At 50.2% G+C, this 20,908-nt stretch overlaps 7 protein-coding genes across 7 annotated transcripts; 4 read left to right on the forward strand and 3 right to left on the reverse strand.

Annotated features, from left to right (window-relative positions):
* Window positions 1-1,109: 1,109 nt before the first annotated feature.
* On the forward strand, window positions 1,110-4,659 carry hmg1 (HMG-CoA reductase; the record flags this gene model as incomplete). Its single annotated transcript, XM_022535342.1, has 4 exons — window positions 1,110-1,451; window positions 1,514-1,873; window positions 1,923-4,258; window positions 4,320-4,659. 4 exons carry the CDS (start codon window positions 1,110-1,112, stop codon window positions 4,657-4,659), a joined length of 3,378 nt encoding a protein of 1,125 aa, XP_022386844.1.
* Window positions 4,660-6,547: 1,888 nt separating this feature from the next.
* Window positions 6,548-9,374, forward strand: ABOM_008214 (putative cell polarity protein; the record flags this gene model as incomplete). Its single annotated transcript, XM_022535343.1, has 2 exons — window positions 6,548-8,917; window positions 8,973-9,374. 2 exons carry the CDS (start codon window positions 6,548-6,550, stop codon window positions 9,372-9,374), a joined length of 2,772 nt encoding a protein of 923 aa, XP_022386849.1.
* A 1,415-nt stretch (window positions 9,375-10,789) lies between these two features.
* Window positions 10,790-11,633, forward strand: cyp4 (peptidyl-prolyl cis-trans isomerase; the record flags this gene model as incomplete). Its single annotated transcript, XM_022535344.1, has 4 exons — window positions 10,790-10,850; window positions 11,042-11,211; window positions 11,282-11,388; window positions 11,447-11,633. The coding sequence occupies 4 exons, from the start codon at window positions 10,790-10,792 to the stop codon at window positions 11,631-11,633; spliced, it is 525 nt and encodes a 174-aa protein (XP_022386850.1).
* Window positions 11,634-12,516: 883 nt separating this feature from the next.
* ABOM_008216 (high-affinity Cu transporter CTR3) lies at window positions 12,517-13,481 on the reverse strand (the record flags this gene model as incomplete). Its single annotated transcript, XM_022535345.1, has 4 exons — window positions 12,517-12,553; window positions 12,667-13,141; window positions 13,253-13,283; window positions 13,344-13,481. 4 exons carry the CDS (start codon window positions 13,479-13,481, stop codon window positions 12,517-12,519), a joined length of 681 nt encoding a protein of 226 aa, XP_022386847.1.
* A 733-nt stretch (window positions 13,482-14,214) lies between these two features.
* Window positions 14,215-15,085, reverse strand: ABOM_008217 (exosome non-catalytic core subunit SKI6; the record flags this gene model as incomplete). Its single annotated transcript, XM_022535346.1, has 2 exons — window positions 14,215-14,725; window positions 14,787-15,085. 2 exons carry the CDS (start codon window positions 15,083-15,085, stop codon window positions 14,215-14,217), a joined length of 810 nt encoding a protein of 269 aa, XP_022386848.1.
* Window positions 15,086-15,501: 416 nt separating this feature from the next.
* ABOM_008218 (putative DNA excision repair protein (Rad26L)) lies at window positions 15,502-18,564 on the forward strand (the record flags this gene model as incomplete). The annotated part of the gene is made up of 2 exons (XM_022535347.1): window positions 15,502-15,610; window positions 15,677-18,564. The coding sequence occupies 2 exons, from the start codon at window positions 15,502-15,504 to the stop codon at window positions 18,562-18,564; spliced, it is 2,997 nt and encodes a 998-aa protein (XP_022386810.1).
* A 432-nt stretch (window positions 18,565-18,996) lies between these two features.
* Window positions 18,997-20,568, reverse strand: ABOM_008219 (homoserine O-acetyltransferase family protein; the record flags this gene model as incomplete). Its single annotated transcript, XM_022535348.1, has 1 exon — window positions 18,997-20,568. One exon carries the CDS (start codon window positions 20,566-20,568, stop codon window positions 18,997-18,999), a length of 1,572 nt encoding a protein of 523 aa, XP_022386811.1.
* Window positions 20,569-20,908: the final 340 nt, after the last annotated feature.

The raw sequence follows: 20,908 nt of genomic DNA on the forward strand, positions 1-20,908 counted from the left end.
AGAACCTTGCTCTATCGTATACTGGTCGATGCCCAATGCACTTGATCTTTTTGGTGAAAAGAAGAGGTCAGAAAAAAAAAAAGAAAAGAACAGGAAAGAAGAGCTTCACCGAATGGACCCTCCAGAATTACTCTCTGACCTCAACATGACCCTCTCAGGGCTATAAAAGTCACTAGATCCGTTTAGTCTGGGTGGTATTCGGTGGGTTCCCGATAAGCCGGTGGTCAAGAAAAACCACCCAAACTACCGTACTACTACTAGTACTACTAGTATTATAGACTAAGAGGGAATTTCTCCTGTCAGCTCCCGTCTTACCTTTGGGGGGAATTTCTTATATTGTCTCTCCGCCATTTTCTCACGCATCTTCTTTCTTTCTTTCTTTCGTTTCCTCTCTCCGATTGATTTTCTCTACCCTTCAACCTACCTTCTTCAACAGGGGGGAAAGTTTTATATCTTGTTGCCTACCACCACCTACTCTGGTACTTCCGTGTATTGAGGGTAATATATCCGCCCGAATCCATTCTTATTGGTCACAGTACCTGTGGCTACGATTTCCCGGCGGCGAAAACCCCGGGTTTACTTAATTCCAGCACGCGTTTTGTGTGGCACAGCTGAAGCTCGTCCCAACTTTCAACCTTTCAGGGGCCAATTTTAGAAAGAATTCCCCAGTTGGGAAGAGGAATTGGAGTGGCCGCATCCTTTTATCTGAAAATACGTTCCGCACTGGACAGGGCTGCCTCTCTCAATTGTCAATTAGGTATGTTGGTGTCGTGATCCACCGGACCCTTTCCCCTAAAAAAAAAAGTTGTACGGAATAAATGACTGACCGCTGCCTATCCTTTTTTGCCCCTAGAGCCCCAACAAACCCGCTACCGACCCCCTTTCCTTCTTCTCCCTCCATGCAATTGTCTGACGGTTGTGGAGAAGTATTCACCATTGGGACAACCCGTCTATATTAGGCTTGAGTGAAGTCTGAGACAAGTCGGGCGGTCTATCCTGCGGAGACGTCTTTTCCCTGCGGATCATCTATTTAGCAGAACTTCTCTCAAGACGAGGCCCTCACCGCCCTCTCTGCGTTGTCGAAATTGTCGCCTTCGACCACACCCAAGATGGCGGCGACTTTGATCCCTCGAAGGTGGCGTGCAACTGACGCTGAGGGTGACGCTCAGCCGAGCTGGTTAAAGCGCCAGGTCACCAGCGGCTTGCAATCCATATCCCGCCGGGCATGTGCTCATCCGATCCACACAATCGTCGTGGTTGCCTTGCTCGCTAGTACAACTTATGTCGGTTTGATCGAGGGGAGCATATTTGACAGTATTAGGAATCCTAAGAATGTCGCTGGTCAGGTCGATGTGGACACACTCCTTCAGGGTGGCAGGAATCTTCGCCTGGGAGAAAGCACGTCCTGGAAATGGCAGGTCGAAGATGCCTTGAACCCCGTGGATGTCGAGGTAAGAACCCTTTTTCCGCCTGCAACACATGCGTTTGAATGCTCATTGTATCTCTGGACTAGGCTGCTCAGCATCTCGCATTGACCACCTTTGTCTTTCCGGATTCGACTAGGTCTGATGCTACTGCTCCCATTGCCGATGAAGTTCCTGTTCCCGCCAACGCTTCTGCGCAACAAGTTCCTCATACCCCAAATCTGTTCTCTCCGTTTTCTCATGATTCGTCTCTCGCGTTTACTCTCCCGTATGCTCAGGTTTCTCAATTCCTGAAAGCGGTGCAGGAGATTCCCGACTCCTCGGCCGACGAGGATGTTGGTGAACAAAAGAAATGGATTATGCGGGCGGCCCGTGGACCCGCCACTGGTCCCAGGACAGTTAAACTCTGGCTTACAGATGCATGGAGTTCTTTCGTCGATCTGATCAAGGTACTACCCCTTGGCCTTCAATACTCGTGTTGTTGCTTACACCCATCAGCATGCCGAAACGATTGATATTGTCATTATGACCCTAGGCTACTTATCAATGCATCTAAGCTTCGTATCCCTCTTCTTCTCCATGAGGCGCTTGGGCTCGAAGTTCTGGCTTGCGGGCACGGTTCTTCTGACTGGGGCTTTCGCATTCCTATTTGGCCTCCTTGTTACGACTAAACTCGGTGTTCCCATCAACGTGCTCCTGCTGTCCGAAGGACTCCCGTTCCTAGTCGTCACTATTGGGTTCGAAAAGCCGATTATCCTTACTCGGGCTGTGCTCAATGCTTCAGCTGACAACAAGCGCCGAGGTGGTACTGCTCCTTCCAGCCAAGCGAATCCGACAACTGCGAAGTCTATTCAAGACTCGATCCAGACTGCCATCAGGGAACAAGGTTTTGAGATCGTCCGGGACTACTGTATTGAGATTGCTATCCTCGTTGCCGGCGCTGCTTCGGGGGTGCAAGGCGGCTTGAAACAGTTCTGTTTCCTGGCTGCTTGGATTTTGTTCTTCGACTGCCTTCTGCTCTTTACCTTCTACACGACTATTCTTTGCATCAAGCTTGAAATCACTCGTATTAAGCGTCATATTGCGCTCCGTAAAGCTTTGGAAGAGGATGGAATTACGCACCGTGTCGCCGAAAACGTGGCCTCAAGCAATGATTGGCCTCAGGCTGGCTCGGAAAACAGCGACACTAGCATCTTCGGAAGGAAAATCAAGTCAAGCAATGTCCGCCGCTTCAAGATTCTCATGGTTGGAGGTTTTGTCTTGATTAATGTGGTGAACTTGTCTGCCATTCCTTTTCGGAATTCCACACTGGGCCCTGTTCCGTTGCTCTCCCGGGTATCTAACGTGCTTGCGCCCACACCGATTGACCCTTTCAAGGTTGCTGAAAACGGTCTTGATTCAATCTACGTGACTGCGAAGAGCCAGATGACAGAAACAGTTGTAACTGTCATTCCACCCATCAAGTACAAGCTCGAGTACCCCTCAGTCCATTATGCTGCGCCAGGAGATAGTCAGTCCTTTGACATCGAATACACTGATCAATTCTTGGACGCTGTTGGTGGACGCGTGATTGAAAGTTTGCTGAAGAGCGTTGAGGACCCAGTCATCAGCAAATGGATTATCGCTGCGCTCACCCTGAGCATCGTCTTGAATGGTTACCTGTTCAACGCGGCACGTTGGAGTATCAAGGAACCCGAGGCTGCCCCTGCACCCAAGGTTGTCGAACCGAAGGTTTACCCCAAGGTGGATCTGAATGCAGACGGCTCGAAAAGAAGTGCAGAGGAATGTGAAGTATTCCTCAAGGAAAAGCGGGCACCCTATCTGTCGGACGAGGATCTGATTGAGCTTTGCTTGCGAGGCAAGATTCCAGGGTATGCTCTGGAGAAGACCATGGAAAGTGAGGACCTGATGAGCCGAGTTGATGCCTTCACGAGGGCAGTCAAGATCAGAAGGGCTGTGGTTTCTAGGACCAAGGCCACGTCCGCCGTCACAAGCTCTTTGGAGGCCTCGAAGCTCCCTTACAAGGACTACAACTATACGTTGGTTCACGGTGCATGCTGTGAGAATGTTATTGGATATTTGCCTCTGCCCCTTGGGGTTGCTGGACCTCTTACTATCGATGGCCAAAGCTACTTTATTCCCATGGCTACCACTGAGGGTGTCTTGGTAGCAAGTGCCAGCCGTGGCGCCAAGGCTATCAATGCGGGTGGTGGCGCAGTGACTGTTCTCACCGGTGATGGTATGACTCGTGGTCCCTGTGTTGGTTTCCCTACCCTGGCACGCGCCGCCGCTGCAAAGGTTTGGATTGACTCCGAGGAGGGTCAGAGTATCATGAAGGCTGCGTTCAACTCTACCAGCCGCTTTGCTCGTCTCCAGACTATGAAGACCGCTCTTGCTGGTACATACCTCTATATCCGCTTCAAGACCACGACCGGCGATGCTATGGGTATGAACATGATCTCTAAGGGCGTTGAGAAGGCGCTTCATGTGATGTCTACCGAATGTGGATTTGATGATATGGCCACCATCACTATTTCTGGTAATTTCTGTACAGACAAGAAGTCTGCTGCTCTTAACTGGATCGATGGCCGTGGCAAGTCAGTTGTAGCAGAGGCCATCATTCCTGGTGATGTTGTCAAGAGTGTGCTCAAGAGTAACGTTGACGCGCTGGTCGAATTGAACACTAGCAAAAACCTGATCGGAAGTGCAATGGCTGGAAGCTTGGGTGGCTTCAACGCACACGCATCGAACATTGTCACTGCCATTTTCTTGGCAACGGGCCAGGACCCTGCGCAGAATGTGGAAAGCAGTAGCTGCATCACTACTATGAGAAAGTAAGTTACAGGCTGCCAATGTTCGCGATTAAGACTAGTATACTAACTGCCACGCTCTCAGTCTCAATGGTAACCTTCAGATTGCCGTGTCAATGCCCTCAATCGAGGTCGGGACCATTGGTGGAGGTACGATTCTTGAAGGACAGTCCGCTATGCTTGATCTACTCGGTGTGCGCGGTTCCCACCCCACCAATCCTGGTGACAACGCCCGTCAACTCGCACGGATTGTTGCCGCCGCTACGCTTGCAGGCGAACTGAGCCTGTGCTCTGCACTTGCTGCCGGCCATCTTGTCCGTGCCCACATGGCACACAACCGTAGTAACGCTCCTACACGTTCATCAACTCCCGTCTCGGCGGCTGTTGGTGCTGCTCGGGGATTGACTATGACGAGTTCGAAATGAATGAGGGTCTAGGTGGCCATGTGCTCCTTTCGCTGCCCTATGACACACTACTGCCAATACCGCTGCTATGTAGCAGACGCTCTTCCTGGCTCTCCCCCCGCATTCCTTGTATATTCAATGATACCCTATGGTTCTTGGTTAAAGGCCCTTGTGTTTAGGGTCACGCATCTTTTGACTCCCTGGAGGCCATTGTATGCTTTTCGATTTTTAACGTTAATCACCATGTGACGACCAATAAGTGGAGTATGGGATTATGCTCGTCGCCTTTCTCGGCGCGAAGGGGAAATGAACATGATAGAAGAAAACGACTTCAATGCAATAATAAGAAAGAAAGAAAGGGAAAAAAAAAAGATTAAGCAAAGGAGGAATTAGCCGACCAGGCATGTTAATTGGAAAGGCTAAGAAATGATACTGCTCGGATGTATGTATATTGAAATAGAAAGAACATTGACCTCAAGGAATACAACTGTTAATAATAGGAGCTCTCTTGATGCCTACTAGGGCCCGTAAATACTTGCTCCGAATTGTACTCCGTACATACCCCTAAGCTGTGCTGTATTGTATCGTTTACTAGGTCGTATAGGGAGTACTAGTATGGGGCATATTTCTACTAGTTGGGCGGAACTGAGTTTGGAGCCACGGTCTGGACTCCCGCCTCAGGCTCCAACTTTTTAACAACTGACCTCCTGAGTACAGCGTCCGAATTCCAATTGTATCCAGAGTAGGAAACCATACTGGATTTAAAGTGAAGGAATGAGATCGGCGATATCAAGTAATGTTGGCAATCGGAGAATTTCTTTGTTATTTCGGAATCATCAGATTCTATGGAGTACGGCGGTGAATTCATTCGGGAAAAGTGATGCGTACAGGAGCACCGCCACAGCGGCTCTAATTGATCTGTTCCTGCGGGTGGTGGAACTAAACTACGCCCGAGCTGATGTACGGATGTATGTACATACATACCTGTACTGCACCGTACTGTACGTACTGATGTGGTTGATAATACAGCCTTATGTAAGGCTTATCTTGAAGGCAGGGTTGCGTTTGGAGCAGGGGTCAATACTTCGCACATATGTAAAAGAATCCTTATCTAGGTAGTTCTGAGGACCGCAGTACATTTGCATGCTTAAGATCCATCCCTTCTTTTGCTTTCTCTTTTGTGGACATAGTCATCATCCTGCGACAACAATGGATATCAATACGTACATACCTAAGACACCAAGCACAATACAGTACGACGGCATACACACCGTGTCGCATACCTGAACCTCATGGTTGGACCGTACTTACTGTAAATTACTATCATTCCCTTTTCAATGTTGGTCTGGGTCTGCCTGTCTGTCTCTCACGCTCGTTGTCTCGTTCTCTCCCTTCTTCCGCCCGTCCCCAGTCCCCATCGGTCCTCCACTCCTTTGGACTTCGGGACGTTGGACTTTGCTCCTGTGGCTGTTGACTTGGCTGCATTCGTGCCCTTAACTTTTGTCCTTTTCTTTTCTTTTCTTTTCTTTTTTTTTTTAATTTTATTTTATTTGATATATTCTTTTGTTCTATCCGACTGTGTGCGTCTGTGGGATTCTGTTATAAGTCTGCTATTCTGCCATTAATTCCGTCTGTCTACGCACTGTCCTTATCTTTATTGTTGCATTGTCTATTGGTTCATTCGCTGTTATTCTCCGGACAGTCGTAGAGTCCTCCCCGATATCGTCAGCCACAAATTAAAATTATCCTTTTTTCGCCTTTCGACTCTGCCTCTCGCCCTCCTGTGATCGCAATCCCTCGAGATCTCGAATGTATATTTGGAGGACCACTATACTGAGGAGGTGAAGGGTTGCCCCGAGCGACGCGACTGCCGTCATTGTGACCCCCAATGAATGGTCATTCAGGGACTATGTCGCCTGTCTCAGTGGACGGTAGTGACTGGTCAGGGATCAATCAATACCAGAAGTCGGAAGGGCCATTCTCGCCAACTTTGTCGAGTCGCGGTAATCTAGCCACACCTCCGACCTCAGGTGCTGCTAATGGACCAAATGGCGCTGGGTTACCAAACGGAACCTTGTCAGGACGGATGAGCGACTCGGGAAACCCGCCGTCGCCAACCTCTGTGGCGGCGCGGTCGAGTGATGGTACATTGTCGGATCAACGTAGTAAGCGATACCGCCAGATGGAAGAGGTCCTAGGAAAACATTATGTTGTCTTGAGGAGGTTTCTTAGTGCGCCTTATCGAGAGGACCGGAATGGCAGGCCAAGCAAAGCTAGGGACAAGTTACTTAGACTATCGGCGACCCAGTTCCATGAATTGAGCACTGACGTGTACGACGAACTGCTTCGACGGCAACAAGCTATGCCTTCTCCCGGACGTCCTCCTCGGCCCGATGTCCCTCCCTTTTTACCGCCCCGACAAGATTTCCACGAAAAGCGCAACCAGGCCCGCCAGAAACTAGCGTCGCTCCAGCATGTCCGTTTTCGAGATCTGGCCACAGATGTCTACACTGAGTTGGAGCGACGATTCCCCCAATTTCCGGAGAAAGAATCCCGCAGAGCGAGCCCAGCTCCTAGTTTTCGTGGACATCCATCGAACGGTTATCCTTCGCCGAATGGATATGGTCCCGGGGGATATCCGCCACCTCGCTCGCAGTCTAGGGGCCCGCCGCGGAGGGGTTACCCATCAGGAGGTCCTCCCGGTAGCCCTATGAGCGGCGTGTTTCCTCCCCGGCAAGGATCTCTAGGCGGGCCACCATCTATCAATGGCGACCACGGCCCCATGGCCAAGTCGTTCCAGAGCAACACGATTGTGCCCAATAAAAGTACTATGGTGGAGGACGACGACGACTTGGCTGGTATAGACGATGATTATGATGCACGACGTGATGCTTTCGCCTTGGATGCTGTTCTGCAAAGCAGGAGAGGAACTGCGACGACCCTGGGAGAGGGTGAACGAAAGCTGTTGGCAGACACCCAGTCCCAGGTGTCGGTGCTCCAAGAGAAGGTGAACAAGCTCGAGGAGTTATTAAAATCAAAGGATGAGGAGCTTTCTAAGCATCATGGAGATCAGACAAGGGTGGATGAGCTGGAGGGTCTACTAAAGGCCAGAGATGAGGAGCTGTCCAGATACCAGGAAGGGCATGAGAAAGCTCAAGTTGGTGAGTCTGAACGTCAGCAATGGGAGGATCTTAAATTGGATCTGGAAAGCAAGATCTCCAAGGCGGAGGATCTTAATAGTTCATTGCAGACGGAGCTGGATAAAGTTCGGACGGAGCACGATGCTATGGAAAGAGAGCTGCGAAGCCAAGTTGATGGCGCATCCCGAGAGGGTGCTGGGGATGCTGAACTGCAATCTCGATTTGCTGACCTTGAAGTTAAGCATAAAGGCTTACAGGCCGAACTTCAGGAACAACAGCAAGTGACGGAGGAAGTGAGGCGAGAAGCAGCTGGCTTCCTCATGGAAATGAAGGCTTTATCAGAACAGAGCCACTCGAGATGGGAACACGAAGAGCGGCTATCCAGTGAGGTTCACAGACTAGAAGAGGAGGTGAAGCAGTGGAAAAGCCGGTATGCCAAGGCGAAGACCCAGCTACGACACCTGCGAGCATCCTCAACGGGCATAGAACTTCGTTCAGATGTCAACGTGATCGCACACGATAACGCATTTCTGCAAGAAAACGGTCTTGTTAAGGATGTTCATGTGACAAAATTCCAGATTTCCATCGATGAACTGCTTCGAATCGCACGATTCGACGATTACAATCTAGTGATGCAGCAAATCAAAGCAGTTGTCATCGCCGTCCGTCATGTCCTTCGTGACGTCGAAGTGGCTTCCGCTCGCGAAGATGGCTTGTCAGCTTCCCGCACAAAGGCTACTCGGAAAGTCTCTGCAACAGCGAATAATCTGATAACCGCATCGAAGAACTTTGCTAGCTCATGCGGTCTCTCGCCAGTCTCTCTTCTGGATGCCGCTGCATCGCATCTATCAACTGCTGTTGTTGATCTTATCCGTCTTGTCAAGATTCAACCTTCACCAGCAGGCGATCTTAACGAGGACGATGAGGAACAGCTGGCTCACATGAAATCCCCCGACTACTTTAGTGTTGCGCCGAGCCAGGGCAGGTTCAGTAACAATGGGTCTGTCTACAGCGCTATGAGTCCTCCATCTAATCACTCCCGTAACCCTACGGAGTCTCATGCTGCCAATGGAATGACAGCCGCGACAACGACCAGCTATCCCGGACCGTCCGGAGATCACGAGCTTCAGGAGCTCAAGGTCAGTACACCTCCAGTTATCTTACTCGCAGTGTAATGCCTAATATTGCTTGCAGCTTTACGTCGAAGACCAGACAGAAGGACTGGTTCAATCAATTCAAGCTCTTGTTGCCAGTATCCGCGCCGAGGATGGCCTGACTACTATACGCACCCACGTTTCTGCTATCTCCTCCATTGTAACCAATGTCTCCTCATCCACGGAGCATTTCATCCATAAACCGGAAGCTAGCTCGGCGCTTCGACAGCGCGCTGGGCCAATCATCGAGAAACTAGACCAGCACAAGGCCCGTTTGACGGGGACAGCAACCGAGGGCGAGGAAGCTACCAGCGCCGAACAGGTTCGGGACGCTACAAACAAACTCCCTCCTATAGCCTTTGAGATCGCGAGGGAGACAAAGGAGCTGGTCCAACGACTAGATCCGGTGGACCAAGAGGAGTCCGAGGATGACTTCCGCTAGTCGTGCACCCTTTTACCTTGGTTTTTTATGATGCTTTAGCACTTCCTTCCTGTTCAGCTTTCTTCTTCCTCTTATAGTTCTCCTTGTTCCTTTGTCTTTTCCTTTTCAACCTTCTATCTATTTCCTCGCTTCATCCGCAGCAGCCTAATCAAACTGCGCACACTATCTTGAATTGACAGGACCGTCACAGCTGTTGATTTTGCGGTTTCTTTCTTGCAGTTATCATGCATGACCACGAGCAACCATGTGAAATGAGTGTTGAACTGGGTGGTATTTATGACCTTCTTCTTTTCTTTTCCTCTTAATGCTACATGGAATTTTGTACTTTATGTTTATTTTATTTTAGTTTCACCTTCGTTCTACCCTTATGTGTGCATTATGTACCATTAGCTCACTAAGGTTCTGGGCCATTATCACTCTATTAGCGCTTTGGCTTCCTCAACGTCTTCTGATTTTCGCTATTCTTATCCTTTACTCCCTCCTGTTTTCTCCTTTTATTCATTTTTTCCAGATAGCATAAGTGCTGTCTGAGTGGTTTCGATTATAGCAATATCATAGCAAGCAATTTTGTTCCGCTTTCATTCTTTTGTGGAATCTACCGTGGTAACAGCCCACTAGGTGGGAATAGATATCAGTCAAGTGTGTGGCACTGAGAAGTTATGTTCGAGTGACATGCAGTGACCCAATAGTGTCCGTTGTACTGGACGGAGTAGCGGTATGTACTCCGAAATACTCCGGAGTGTCGGTCTATTCACGTGATCTCAACGAACCAGTAGCTGTCCCCATCTAGCTTAGCTCTCTGTCGTCTCCCGGACCAAAGATTTTTCCATTGGTCTTGGAAGTTCTCGAAGCCTGCATCTGGGGATTATATAATCCAGAGCTTCCTGGAGCTTTCTTTGCCTGGACATTTTTCCTTTGACCACTCTGGTTCCATTGCTTTCCACGCAACCACGCATCATCCTGCAACTCGTCCGGGTTAATTTATCGCAATTTGCCTTCTATATATCCAAACTGTAAGTAAAAAAGATTGTCTAAAGTGCCGGTGAGATAAATTGGCGACGGCGTTGGGTCTGGCTGCTTCCATCCAATGCTGTTCCTTTCCAATTCCTTAGTCCTAAAGTCCACCCCCGGGCTAAGGGAGAGGCCAACCAACCAGATGGCGGCCTGAGGCCACCACACCGGCCTCAATTGCATATTTGGCACGTGTCGGCTAACGGAGGGTTTGGTTTCTGGGCCCCGCAGAATTTCCTTGTCCGTGTTGTCCCGCTTGTGCCCCTCCAGCAACAATGTTCTCCCGAAGCCTGAGGTCAACAACAACCCCACTTTGCTCCTCGTCCTTCGCTTCTCGTCCTCTCTTCAATTGCAATCAATCTTCTTTTCTCTCTCTTCGTCAGTTTCATCAAACAACCGCAACCATGTCTGGAAACACCAAGGCCTTCTTTGAAGTTGAGTACGCCCCTGTGGGCACCAGCACCAGTAAGTCTCTCCGCTCTCCTTCCTCTGCTGTGGTGTCTTGTGGGAGACTCAAAATTACCCCTCTCCCATCTGGCATCGTCAGCATTTAGGATATCTCAAACTCAGAAGAATGCGTTCTTCCACCCTCAATTCCTCTCTCCCATTCCCTCTCATAATCACCGCATACTGACATTGTCCATCACTGTCCATAGCCAAGACTGGTCGCATCAACTTCAACCTCTACGAGAAGGATGTCCCCAAGACCGCTCGAAACTTCCGTGAGCTTTGCAGTGCTGCGCAGGGTCAGGGTTACAAGGGCTCTACCTTCCACCGTGTCATCCCCAAATTCATGCTCCAGGGTGGTGACTTCACCCGTCACAACGTAAGTATACGCTCTTTTTGCGGCCTCGTCTGCCCCAGTTTGGCATGGATGCTAACCACGGTTAACACAGGGCACTGGTGGTCGTTCCATCTACGGTGAAAAGTTCGCCGATGAGAACTTCATTTACAAGCACAACAAGCCTGGTCTTCTTTCCATGGCCAACGCCGGCCCCAACACGTACGTCATATTTAACTCGTATCCACTAGCTTTGAGATAGTCACTAAACCCCATATAGCAACGGCTCCCAGTTCTTCATCACCACTGTTGAAACCTCCTGGCTCGATGGCAAGCACGTCGTCTTCGGCGAGGTTGCCGATCAGGAATCCATGAACGTTGTCAAGGAGATTGAAGCCCTTGGCAGCAGCTCTGGTGCTATCCGCTCTAATGTCAAGCCCACCATCGTTAGCTGTGGTGAGCAGTAAATGCGTCAAGCGGAGGACAATAAGAAAGCCAATTTGTGGAAGGAAAAATGCTGACCTCGAATGCCTGACCCGACGGAATGGATTGAAAACGGCCTGTGGCTTTTTGTCCCTTCCCTTGAGCGAGCTTCGAGGCAACGGTGGCCTCCTGTTTTCCTTGCGTGGTGTAATCTAGAGTGTCTATTGACATATTGCCGAACTCCATCACCTCCATTTCGTATTCTTTCCCCTCCACTCAAACTTACGGAGCAACCAGTAGTGAGTATTACTAGCACACAAGTATATAACAAAATCTGGTTGCCTGGACATAGAGCCCAAGTGAGTAGAAGCGAAAGGGAACCCCGCTCGTCATGGTGGGGTCATGACTTAACCTGCCCCTCGTAATCGTATTTATCCCTTGTCCGCTGCAGCCCTAAAGCCTGAATACTACTATTCAACCTTTCTAGATCTTGTCATGTAACCAGGACGTCTCGAATTCTTCCTAGGCTGTCATGAACACTTATCCAGATCGAATCATTTATCCAACTTGGATGCCGCATAGTGTACTACCACATACTAATCCAAAGGAAGCGAAAGACAATTCCAACCAGTAAGGCACTGAGACAGAACGGCTCACTCTACTACATGCATTGAGGCTCTGTATATACAGCCCGCGGCTACATGGATCCAGCCCACCCAAGCTATATCAACTCAACATAGGGATCTTATGAAGAGTGGTAGAACCCAATCGTGCCATTGGCATGAAGACATACTTGATAGACATGTCAAAGGAAGATAAAATCCGTTATTGGTATCGAGATACATTGAATATGTTGAGCTTGTAGGTAAATGGGTATCAAAAGCAGAACGACATTCTAAGTCAGCTTTTTCTTCGCACCACACTAGATCATCCACAGCATTTTGTCACGGCAAGGGCATCATTCCTGTAGATATCGTCAGCATACATTCCACAAATCATATATAAAGAGGATATGAAACGGGGCAAAGGACACAAAGCAAAGAAAGGAAAGGAAAGGAAAGGAAAAGGACAGCATACTCCTTCCCCAACTGCAACGGCTCCCAAGTAAACAAAAACGATCCCAAGAACGCTCCAATAAAGATGCAAATAATAATGTACCCGTTGAAGTACATCGCTAATAGCATGATGAAATACGCCACGGCAAACTGCAACATGTGCATGAGGGCGCGAATCAGCTGTTCGACGAGGGTAGGTCGGACGGGGACCTCAGCGGCTGGACAATTGGGTGCCTTTACGGCGGAAGGCTGCGCGGATGAAGAGGCTTTTGTGGTCGTGGCGGCATCTTCTGCGTCTGAGGCTGCGGCTGGGGTTGATGGCTGAGATTGGACAGTGAGGTACTGGGCTCTGAGACGGGCGCGCCGGAGAATGAAGGCGTCGTATTCGCGGCCGACGCGACGGAGGAACTCAAGACAGATCACTAGGAGAATGACGCCTATGCAGGAGCCGGCGAACATGCCGTTGGAGGTGATGTGCCATTGTTTGGAGAGGAAGCCTTGTTGGTTTGGGTTAGTGGGTGGCTTTGTTTTTTTTTTTTTTCTTTCTTGGGTTGGATGGTTTTGTTTGGTGGCTAGGTATTTCTTTCTTTTCTTGGAGGAGTCCTTACAGGCGTCTTTGACGGTCCAGTTCCATAACATCTGGGTTTCTTTGTTAGCTTTTGGGTGATGGGTAGGCCGGTTGAGTGAAGGTTTACGTACTGAGATCTGGCAGCTGTTTGAGCCACCGTGCATGCCTCCCATGTCCATTGAGTGTGAAGCGGTACTCGAGCTCATGGCTCCTGTGGATGTTGCTGTGGCCATGGTCATGTCCATCATCATGTCCCCGTGGGCTACCATGTTGGTTTATACAATTCCAGGACGTAGGGTTTGAGAACGAAAAGATTCCGGGGCCGAAGAAATCAGTCACTTCGCGGGCCGTATTTAATCGCCAGTCACAGCAGTGCTGAACAAAGAAACTGTGCAGGATTTGAGGATTTGGCATACGAAGAGAGAACAAAAGAGAGACGAGAAGAGAAAGGAAAGGAATCCTTTATCAGACGGCAGGGCAGTGTCATTTGGGAAAGGTATCAACACTGGAGCCATAGGGCAGGGTTTTCTTTCAATTGGGATCCGCCCTGTTACAGGACGCCTTTCCTGCTCGAATGGCCTCATGGATGTCTTGGGCAGCTGAGAAAATGGGCCAACGCTGCAGGGACTTTCGTACGGGGAAACATCGCATGGTATACTGTCCCTTGCGGTGGCCAATCAGAAAGCCATGTTGCGCGCGGAATTGAGCAGATTTTCTGCTGCTAAGCGCTTTAGCGGCTGGCCGTCATCCTTCTTCTTACTCATCGGGGCATATCGAGATTAAACGGTCGAAACAAAAAAGGAGTTTCTAGGGTTTGGGATTTGTTTTTGGGTTTTTGGTGAACAAGAAAATTGAGCCAAAGAAGAGAAGTCCTATGTGGAAACCAACCAAACACGCCCCCAACACCGCGAAAGTGCACCATTTGGGTATAAATAGACATCATGCTTTTGGATAGACACAGAAAGATTCACATGAAAAGACATCACGATCACCTACACATGGCTACCGTGCCTGGTTGGACCCTTTGATGACTCCCTCCAAGATCTCTCGTATCTGATTACAGCCATCAATCCCAACAGCAAGCATCGTCTCGACATAGGTGCAATGTACTTTCGAGTCCATGTTCAACATGGACACTTTCATATCTTCCTCGTCGTCATCCATCGCATTCTCACCCACCGGCACAGAGGTTGTAGTGCCCACGGTGAGGAATGGGAGCTCCTGTTCCTCCGGCAAAGACAGATCCAGAAGCGGATCCAGTTCGTCGTTTCGAGGATCACGGGGGGTAGAGGCACTTCCACTCATCCCGGCGGTGCAGCCACAGAGTAAGCCTGGCATAGGGATACCTGCATCTACAAGTGCTAGGGTGCAAGCATTGATAGCAGCGGCAAGCAGAGAGCCATCGGCGGATAGTACCGAAACGTGGATGCTGATAGTACTGTGCGGATAAAGGTAAGTGTGAAGATGAGACTGGAACGCAGCCCGTAGAGTAGTGGCAATGCGCGAAGATTGCCTAGTAAAGACAGGTTAGCAGACTTTATGAGGAAGAGTATCAATCGCGTTGGTCGGCATACTTGTCGCTTCCTCCCGCCCTTCTTTTGCGATCAACTCCCGCGAATCCAGCGACGTTGACATCGACTTCTACCACTGCTCCCGAAGAACCTGCTGCACCACCGGTTGCATCTCCACGGCGCCCTTCCGCAGGACCGTGAACTGAGCACATAATAGTTGTATTTCCCATGGCCAGATAAGACGACCCCGAACTGGCCGGGTTTGTGGAGATCTGCGCTTGGAGAAGACGAAGCTCGTTCCACCGGCGGCCATCAAGGCGCAGTTTGGTAAGGGGGTACGTGGTCGATGTATCGAGAGGCATCTTGAGGGGCGAGCCGTCTACTTTTTCGTCGGTTCAAGGCTTTCTAACAACCGTATATGTCTGGAATTCGGTAATAATCTAGTAACTTGTTCTTCGGAGCGCGGGCGAAGAAGCGACGGTGTAGTCACAAGATAGTTAACAAATTGGGATTAGAAAATATATACCCGAGAAGCCCAAAAGATACGTCCGTGGTTTTCCCCGAGTGGAATGCACAATGGTTGGTTTTGCAGTAAACGAGACGATAACGACGGCGGGGAATTCGATCGGCGACAAAATCAATTAAATTTGAAAGAATTGAGCTCCTTTCCCGATCTGGTAATATAGATCCTCCGCCTTCGTTGCCGCCCGCGCGCGTCCCCGACATTCGTCCTCTACACCACCGAGTGAGCCAGTGGTCTGAGTTTGTCGAGAATAACATGGGATCTGGCTGGGAGTTAGAAGATCCAGATGCGACAACCGCCAGCTCCGATGATGATGATCTGGACGCCTCAAGGCGAGCGAGGCCATCCAAGGCTGCCTCCAGTCGTACGTTTCTCCGCATACTACTATAATGCTAAAGCTATGTTGAAGCTGATATCCTCCAATTTCCAGGTACAACGTCCAATTCAGAAGTGACGCCCCGTCCTACTCCTAGATCTGAAACCCCAGTCGAAGAACAGTCCTCGCCTCTCAACAACCCTATTTCCATAGTAGACTTGGAAGCGCATACCGACAGCGATGATACGACTTTCAACGATGGCGAGGCTGCCTATCAGGCGTTCAAAAACCGAAAGTCCCTCAAGCGAAAGCGTACCTCCATGAGTGCTCGCAAGACCAAAACGCCCAAGATGGCCAGCCCCGAGTCGTTTGTAGGAAGGCGTCCCAGGCAAGGTGGGAGACCCACGCCAAGGCGGCCCTGGAGAGAGTATGGTGATGAAGTGCCTTCCGAAGATGAGCTGATGGAGTACACGCTCCCGGACTATTTGCAGAAGCGACGACAGCAGTTCGACCGTAGAGCCGAAAACCTCAAGGAGTCAGGGCTGAAGTTACCCCCGGGCTACGAGGATATTGAGTTCTCCGATGATGAGCGCTTGGAATTTCTACAAGAGAAACCGGTCTTTACGAATATAAAACCGTGCAATGCGTACAAAGACGTCACTCTCCCTTACTCTCTAGGGTTAGTCCCTGCTCCCGTCGCGCAGTGGCTAAGGCAGTACCAGGTGGATGGAGCCGCTTTCTTACACGAACTCTTTGTCTACCAGAAAGGTGGCATCCTTGGTGACGATATGGGTCTGGGGAAAACAGTGCAAGTGATTGCATTCCTTACCGCGGCGTATGGCAAGACTGGCGATGAGAGAGACGCCAAGAGGATGAGGAAGATGAGGAGAAGTGGGAAAGACCAATGGTACCCACGAACGTTGATAGTATGCCCAGGTACTTTGATCAAGAACTGGATGTCGGAACTCACCCGTTGGGGCTGGTGGCATGTCGATACCTACCATGGAGACAACAAGGAGCTTGCTCTTCAAGCAGCGAGGTCTGGACGAGTTGAGATTCTCATCACCACTTACGGTACCTACCTTCAAAATAAGGATGCCGTGAACATGGTAGACTGGGATTGCGTGATAGCGGACGAATGCCACATCATCAAGGAACGAGCTTCCGAGACTACCAAAGCCATGAACTCAGTCAACGCACTCTGCCGCATTGGACTAACAGGTACAGCCATCCAAAACAAATACGAAGAACTCTGGACGCTACTGAACTGGACGAACCCCGGGAAATTGGGCCCAGTTACAACCTGGAAAAAGACCATCTCCGACCCTTTGAAGATAGGGCAGTCGCATGATGCTACACTACACCAACTGAGTAAAGCTCGCAGGACTGCCAAGAAGTTGGTCGAGAACCTCCTTCCTCAGTTCTTTCTCCGACGAATGAAAAGTCTAATAGCAGATCAGCTTCCTAAGAAGATTGATCGAGTTGTCTTCTGTCCGTTAACAGAAACGCAGGCAGACGCCTACGAGAACCTATTGGACAGTGACATTATCCGGTACATCAAGGAATCTTCTGAGTTGTGTTCCTGCGGTTCAAGAAAGAAGGCCGGCTGGTGCTGTCAGCAGTATCTACGATCTGGACTCCGATGGCAAAGCTATGTGTTTCCCGCGATGAATGTTATACAAAAACTTAGCAATCACCTTGCGATTCTGATACCGCAGGGAGTGGATTCCAAGGAGAAGCAGGACAAGGATAGGGACTGGCTAGAAATTGCTTCTCCAGATAAGTGGGAGCAGCTCTATCGAACAAGAGACTCCATCGTCAACTACGCCAACCCTGAGTTTTGCGGTAAATGGAAGGTTCTCCGCCGACTCCTCAAGTGGTGGCATTCCAACGGAGACAAGGTATTAGTCTTCTCTCACAGCGTCCGACTGCTGAGGATGTTGCAGATGCTGTTTCACCATACAAGTTACAATGTCAGTTATCTGGACGGTTCGATGAGTTATGAGGAGCGTGCAACAGCCGTTGACGAGTTCAACTCCGACTCCCGGCAATTCGTCTTCTTGATCTCCACCCGTGCCGGTGGTGTGGGTTTAAACATCACATCCGCAAACAAAGTGGTCGTCGTCGACCCCAATTGGAACCCTTCATACGACCTCCAAGCGCAGGACAGAGCATACCGAATCGGCCAGGTCCGCGATGTTGAGGTATTCCGACTAATCTCCGCTGGCACTATCGAAGAAATTGTCTACGCACGTCAGATTTACAAGCAGCAACAAGCAAATATCGGCTACAACGCAAGTTCCGAACGGCGCTACTTCAAGGGTGTCCAAGAAAAGAAAGACCAGAAGGGTGAAATCTTCGGACTAAACAATCTCTTCGAGTACCAAAACAACAATATTGTCCTCCGCGAAATTGTCAATAAAACCAACGTCGCCGAAAGCCGAGCCGGGGTCCAGGTAATGGACATTGATGTGGATGAATCCCAACCCAACGAAGACTCCAAAACCACTGATGACGAGGTCATGAGCCAACTCGCCGCCATGATCCGTGGTGAGTCTGAAGACGCTAAAGGCGCCCAACAATCCCCCATACCCAAGCGCCACGATCCTATCCAGGCCATCCTCGCCGGTGCCGGTGTGGAATATACCCACCTCAACAACGAGGTCATTGGCTCCTCGAAGATCGAAGAACGTCTCAGTAGACGCGCAGAACTAGCCAGCGAAGGCTCCAGTAATGATGTCCAGGTCTTTGGAGATTCTCAAGACGGGTCAAATGCGGCGCCTACCCCTCATCTTCTGAAAGATGGTCGGCCGATCCGCTTCAAGTATCATCCTCCTCGCGATGTGATGAAGAGGCAGTTCTGTAGCATGGCGAAGCGGTTCGGGTTTCCTAATGCTACTGAGTTTGCTCTTGTTGTGGAAAGCATGACGCAGGCGCAGAGACGGGCGTGTCTGGAACGTTGGTATAGGGAACGGAGACAGGTTTTGTTGGGGAAAGAATGACGCTCTTTATGTAGGTTTTCTTGACTTTTCTTTGGGCGTTGTTATTGGTTTGTATATTTCTGAGATACCCTTAAGCATTTCTTGTTGATATCGTATATTGGATTGGGATTTTGGTTTTACATTTGAGTGTTGGATGGGATCGGCAGTATCCCCGTAGATTACGAAAAAAAAAAAAAAAAAAAAAAAAAAAAATCCAAATCAGCTATCGCTATCATTGCTTAAGAGGATAGGCTCAGGAGGCATAGATCGCACTTGGGCATACAAGGACAGTAATTCATAATCATTCATGTAGGAAAAGCGATTACATTGTCATCATAGTAGTATATCATTACCATCCCGGTGTAGAATATCATTCATTAAATTTTACATCTATACAATCACCAATATCGACAAGTGACGAACTTATTATCAATAGAATAGAGACTACTGATATCAGCGCAAGAATTTCTCTACTGCACCACCAATGTTCTTCAAGTCAAGCAGGAACGTATCGTGTCCGAACATCGACACGTCCTCGCCAAGTTCAATGTGCTGGACCTTCTCGTTTCCACCAGCCCAAAGTGTCTCTGCAATCTCACGCTGCTGCCAAGCCGGGAAGAGAATATCGCTGGCGACACCCATGACCAGAACAGGATGGTTCTTCAAAGGTGCCAGCCCAGCGACGAGATCTTGTGGCGGCGCATCCGCACCTCCAGCGACGGACTGGTCCATGGCAGGCGTAGACGCGGTCACCGACGGTTGTTCTTCGTACGGCTTCTCGGGGAGCGTGAGGCTGCAGGCGATGTTACTAGCGTCGACAGTCTTGCCTCCCTCCGCGATATTGGCTTCATACTCAGCCCGTCGTTTCTTCGTCTCTGTTTGATGTGCCTGTCCCAGATCAAACAAGTCCATGGCCTTGGAGACATAGAGCAGACTGTTGGGATCGTACTCCAGACAGAACTTCTCGCCTGCGTGGTCGAGGTATGTCTCGATGAGGAAATCAGGACACAATGCAGGCTGCTTGCTGGGGTCTGCACGCTTGCGGCCAAACCGCTTCTCCCACTCCGGTCCGCTTCGGTAGGTGACTGTCGCAATTTCTCGTGCGAGCTTCATGCCCGAATGGGGCGGGATGGAGTCGTAGTAGAACCCGCGGGCCCACTTCGGGTCCATCATGAGGACCTGACGCTGTGTATGTCGCATGGCGATGCTGTATGGGTGGCTTCGGGCGCAGCCGCTGATACTGACGATCTTGTCGACCCGCTCGGGGAAGAGCACTCCGGCGGCGAGACTCTGCATGCCGCCCATGCTGGAGCCGACGGAGGCGTACAGCTTCTGGATGCCCAGCGTGTCCAGGAGACGGAATTGTGCGCGGACCATGTCGTCTATCGTCAGGATGGGGAATCGGGTGGCGTATCTCTTTCCATCGGATGGGTCGATGGACGATGGCCCGGTGCTGCCGTAGCAGCCTCCGATAACATTCGTACAGATGACGAAGTACTTTTTTGTGTCTAACGGCTTGTCGGGGCCGATGAATTTCTCCCACCATCCGGGTTTGGAGTTGGCTTCGGTGCTATGGGCGTGACTCGAGGCCGACAGACCGGTGTGTAGTAGGATAGCGTTGCTCTTATCTGCATTCAATTGGCCCCATGTTTCGTACGCGATATCGAATTCCGGCAGGACACCACCCCAGTCAAGCAGCAATGGATCTTCGCAACGGAACTGTTCATGATGGCCGGTTGTGTATGACGGCTCGGGACCCGACTCGAGAGACCGTGCGGAGAGGAGGGCGGACTTCGCATCTTGGGCGTCAAGACAGGGAAACGATAGAGCTGGATTGGAGGAACTGTTACTTGCGGCGGCGGACTGGGAATTCCGTGGACGACCGTTGTGTAAGGGCCTACGGGCCGCTGGGTATTGCGTGGACGAGCATACTGCTGCTAATCGATTCCGAGTCGAGATGGTTTCATGTCTGAGCAAAGCCGAGAGACTCCGCGCTGAGCGCGCCACACCGTGTATAGATCCCATTGTTGAGCAAACTGCAAGGCGCGAACGAGAGATGGTTACCGCACGAGCTGTTAAATGGGAATTTTGCGGTCGAGAAGTCGGTGTTCTTCATTATATTTGATCGCCGATTACGCAGGCGAATGCGATGCCTGAGGCGCCGACAGCTGCGAGGCCGCGGGAAAGCTCATGGCGTCATCTACTCGTGTTGTCATTGGCCGACGGCTTACTATATCGCGATGTCGACAACTGATCAGCTTCAAGTGTTAGGGGGAAATACTAGTAGTAGTACTTTCCAGATATCATCCAGTCATCGTCAGCTACATCAATTGAAAGATCCAGCAAGCAGGCATAGGCTGTGCGA

Source organism: Aspergillus bombycis (genome assembly GCF_001792695.1).
Source record: "Aspergillus bombycis strain NRRL26010 chromosome Unknown contig00076, whole genome shotgun sequence".
NCBI lineage: Eukaryota > Fungi > Ascomycota > Eurotiomycetes > Eurotiales > Aspergillaceae > Aspergillus > Aspergillus bombycis.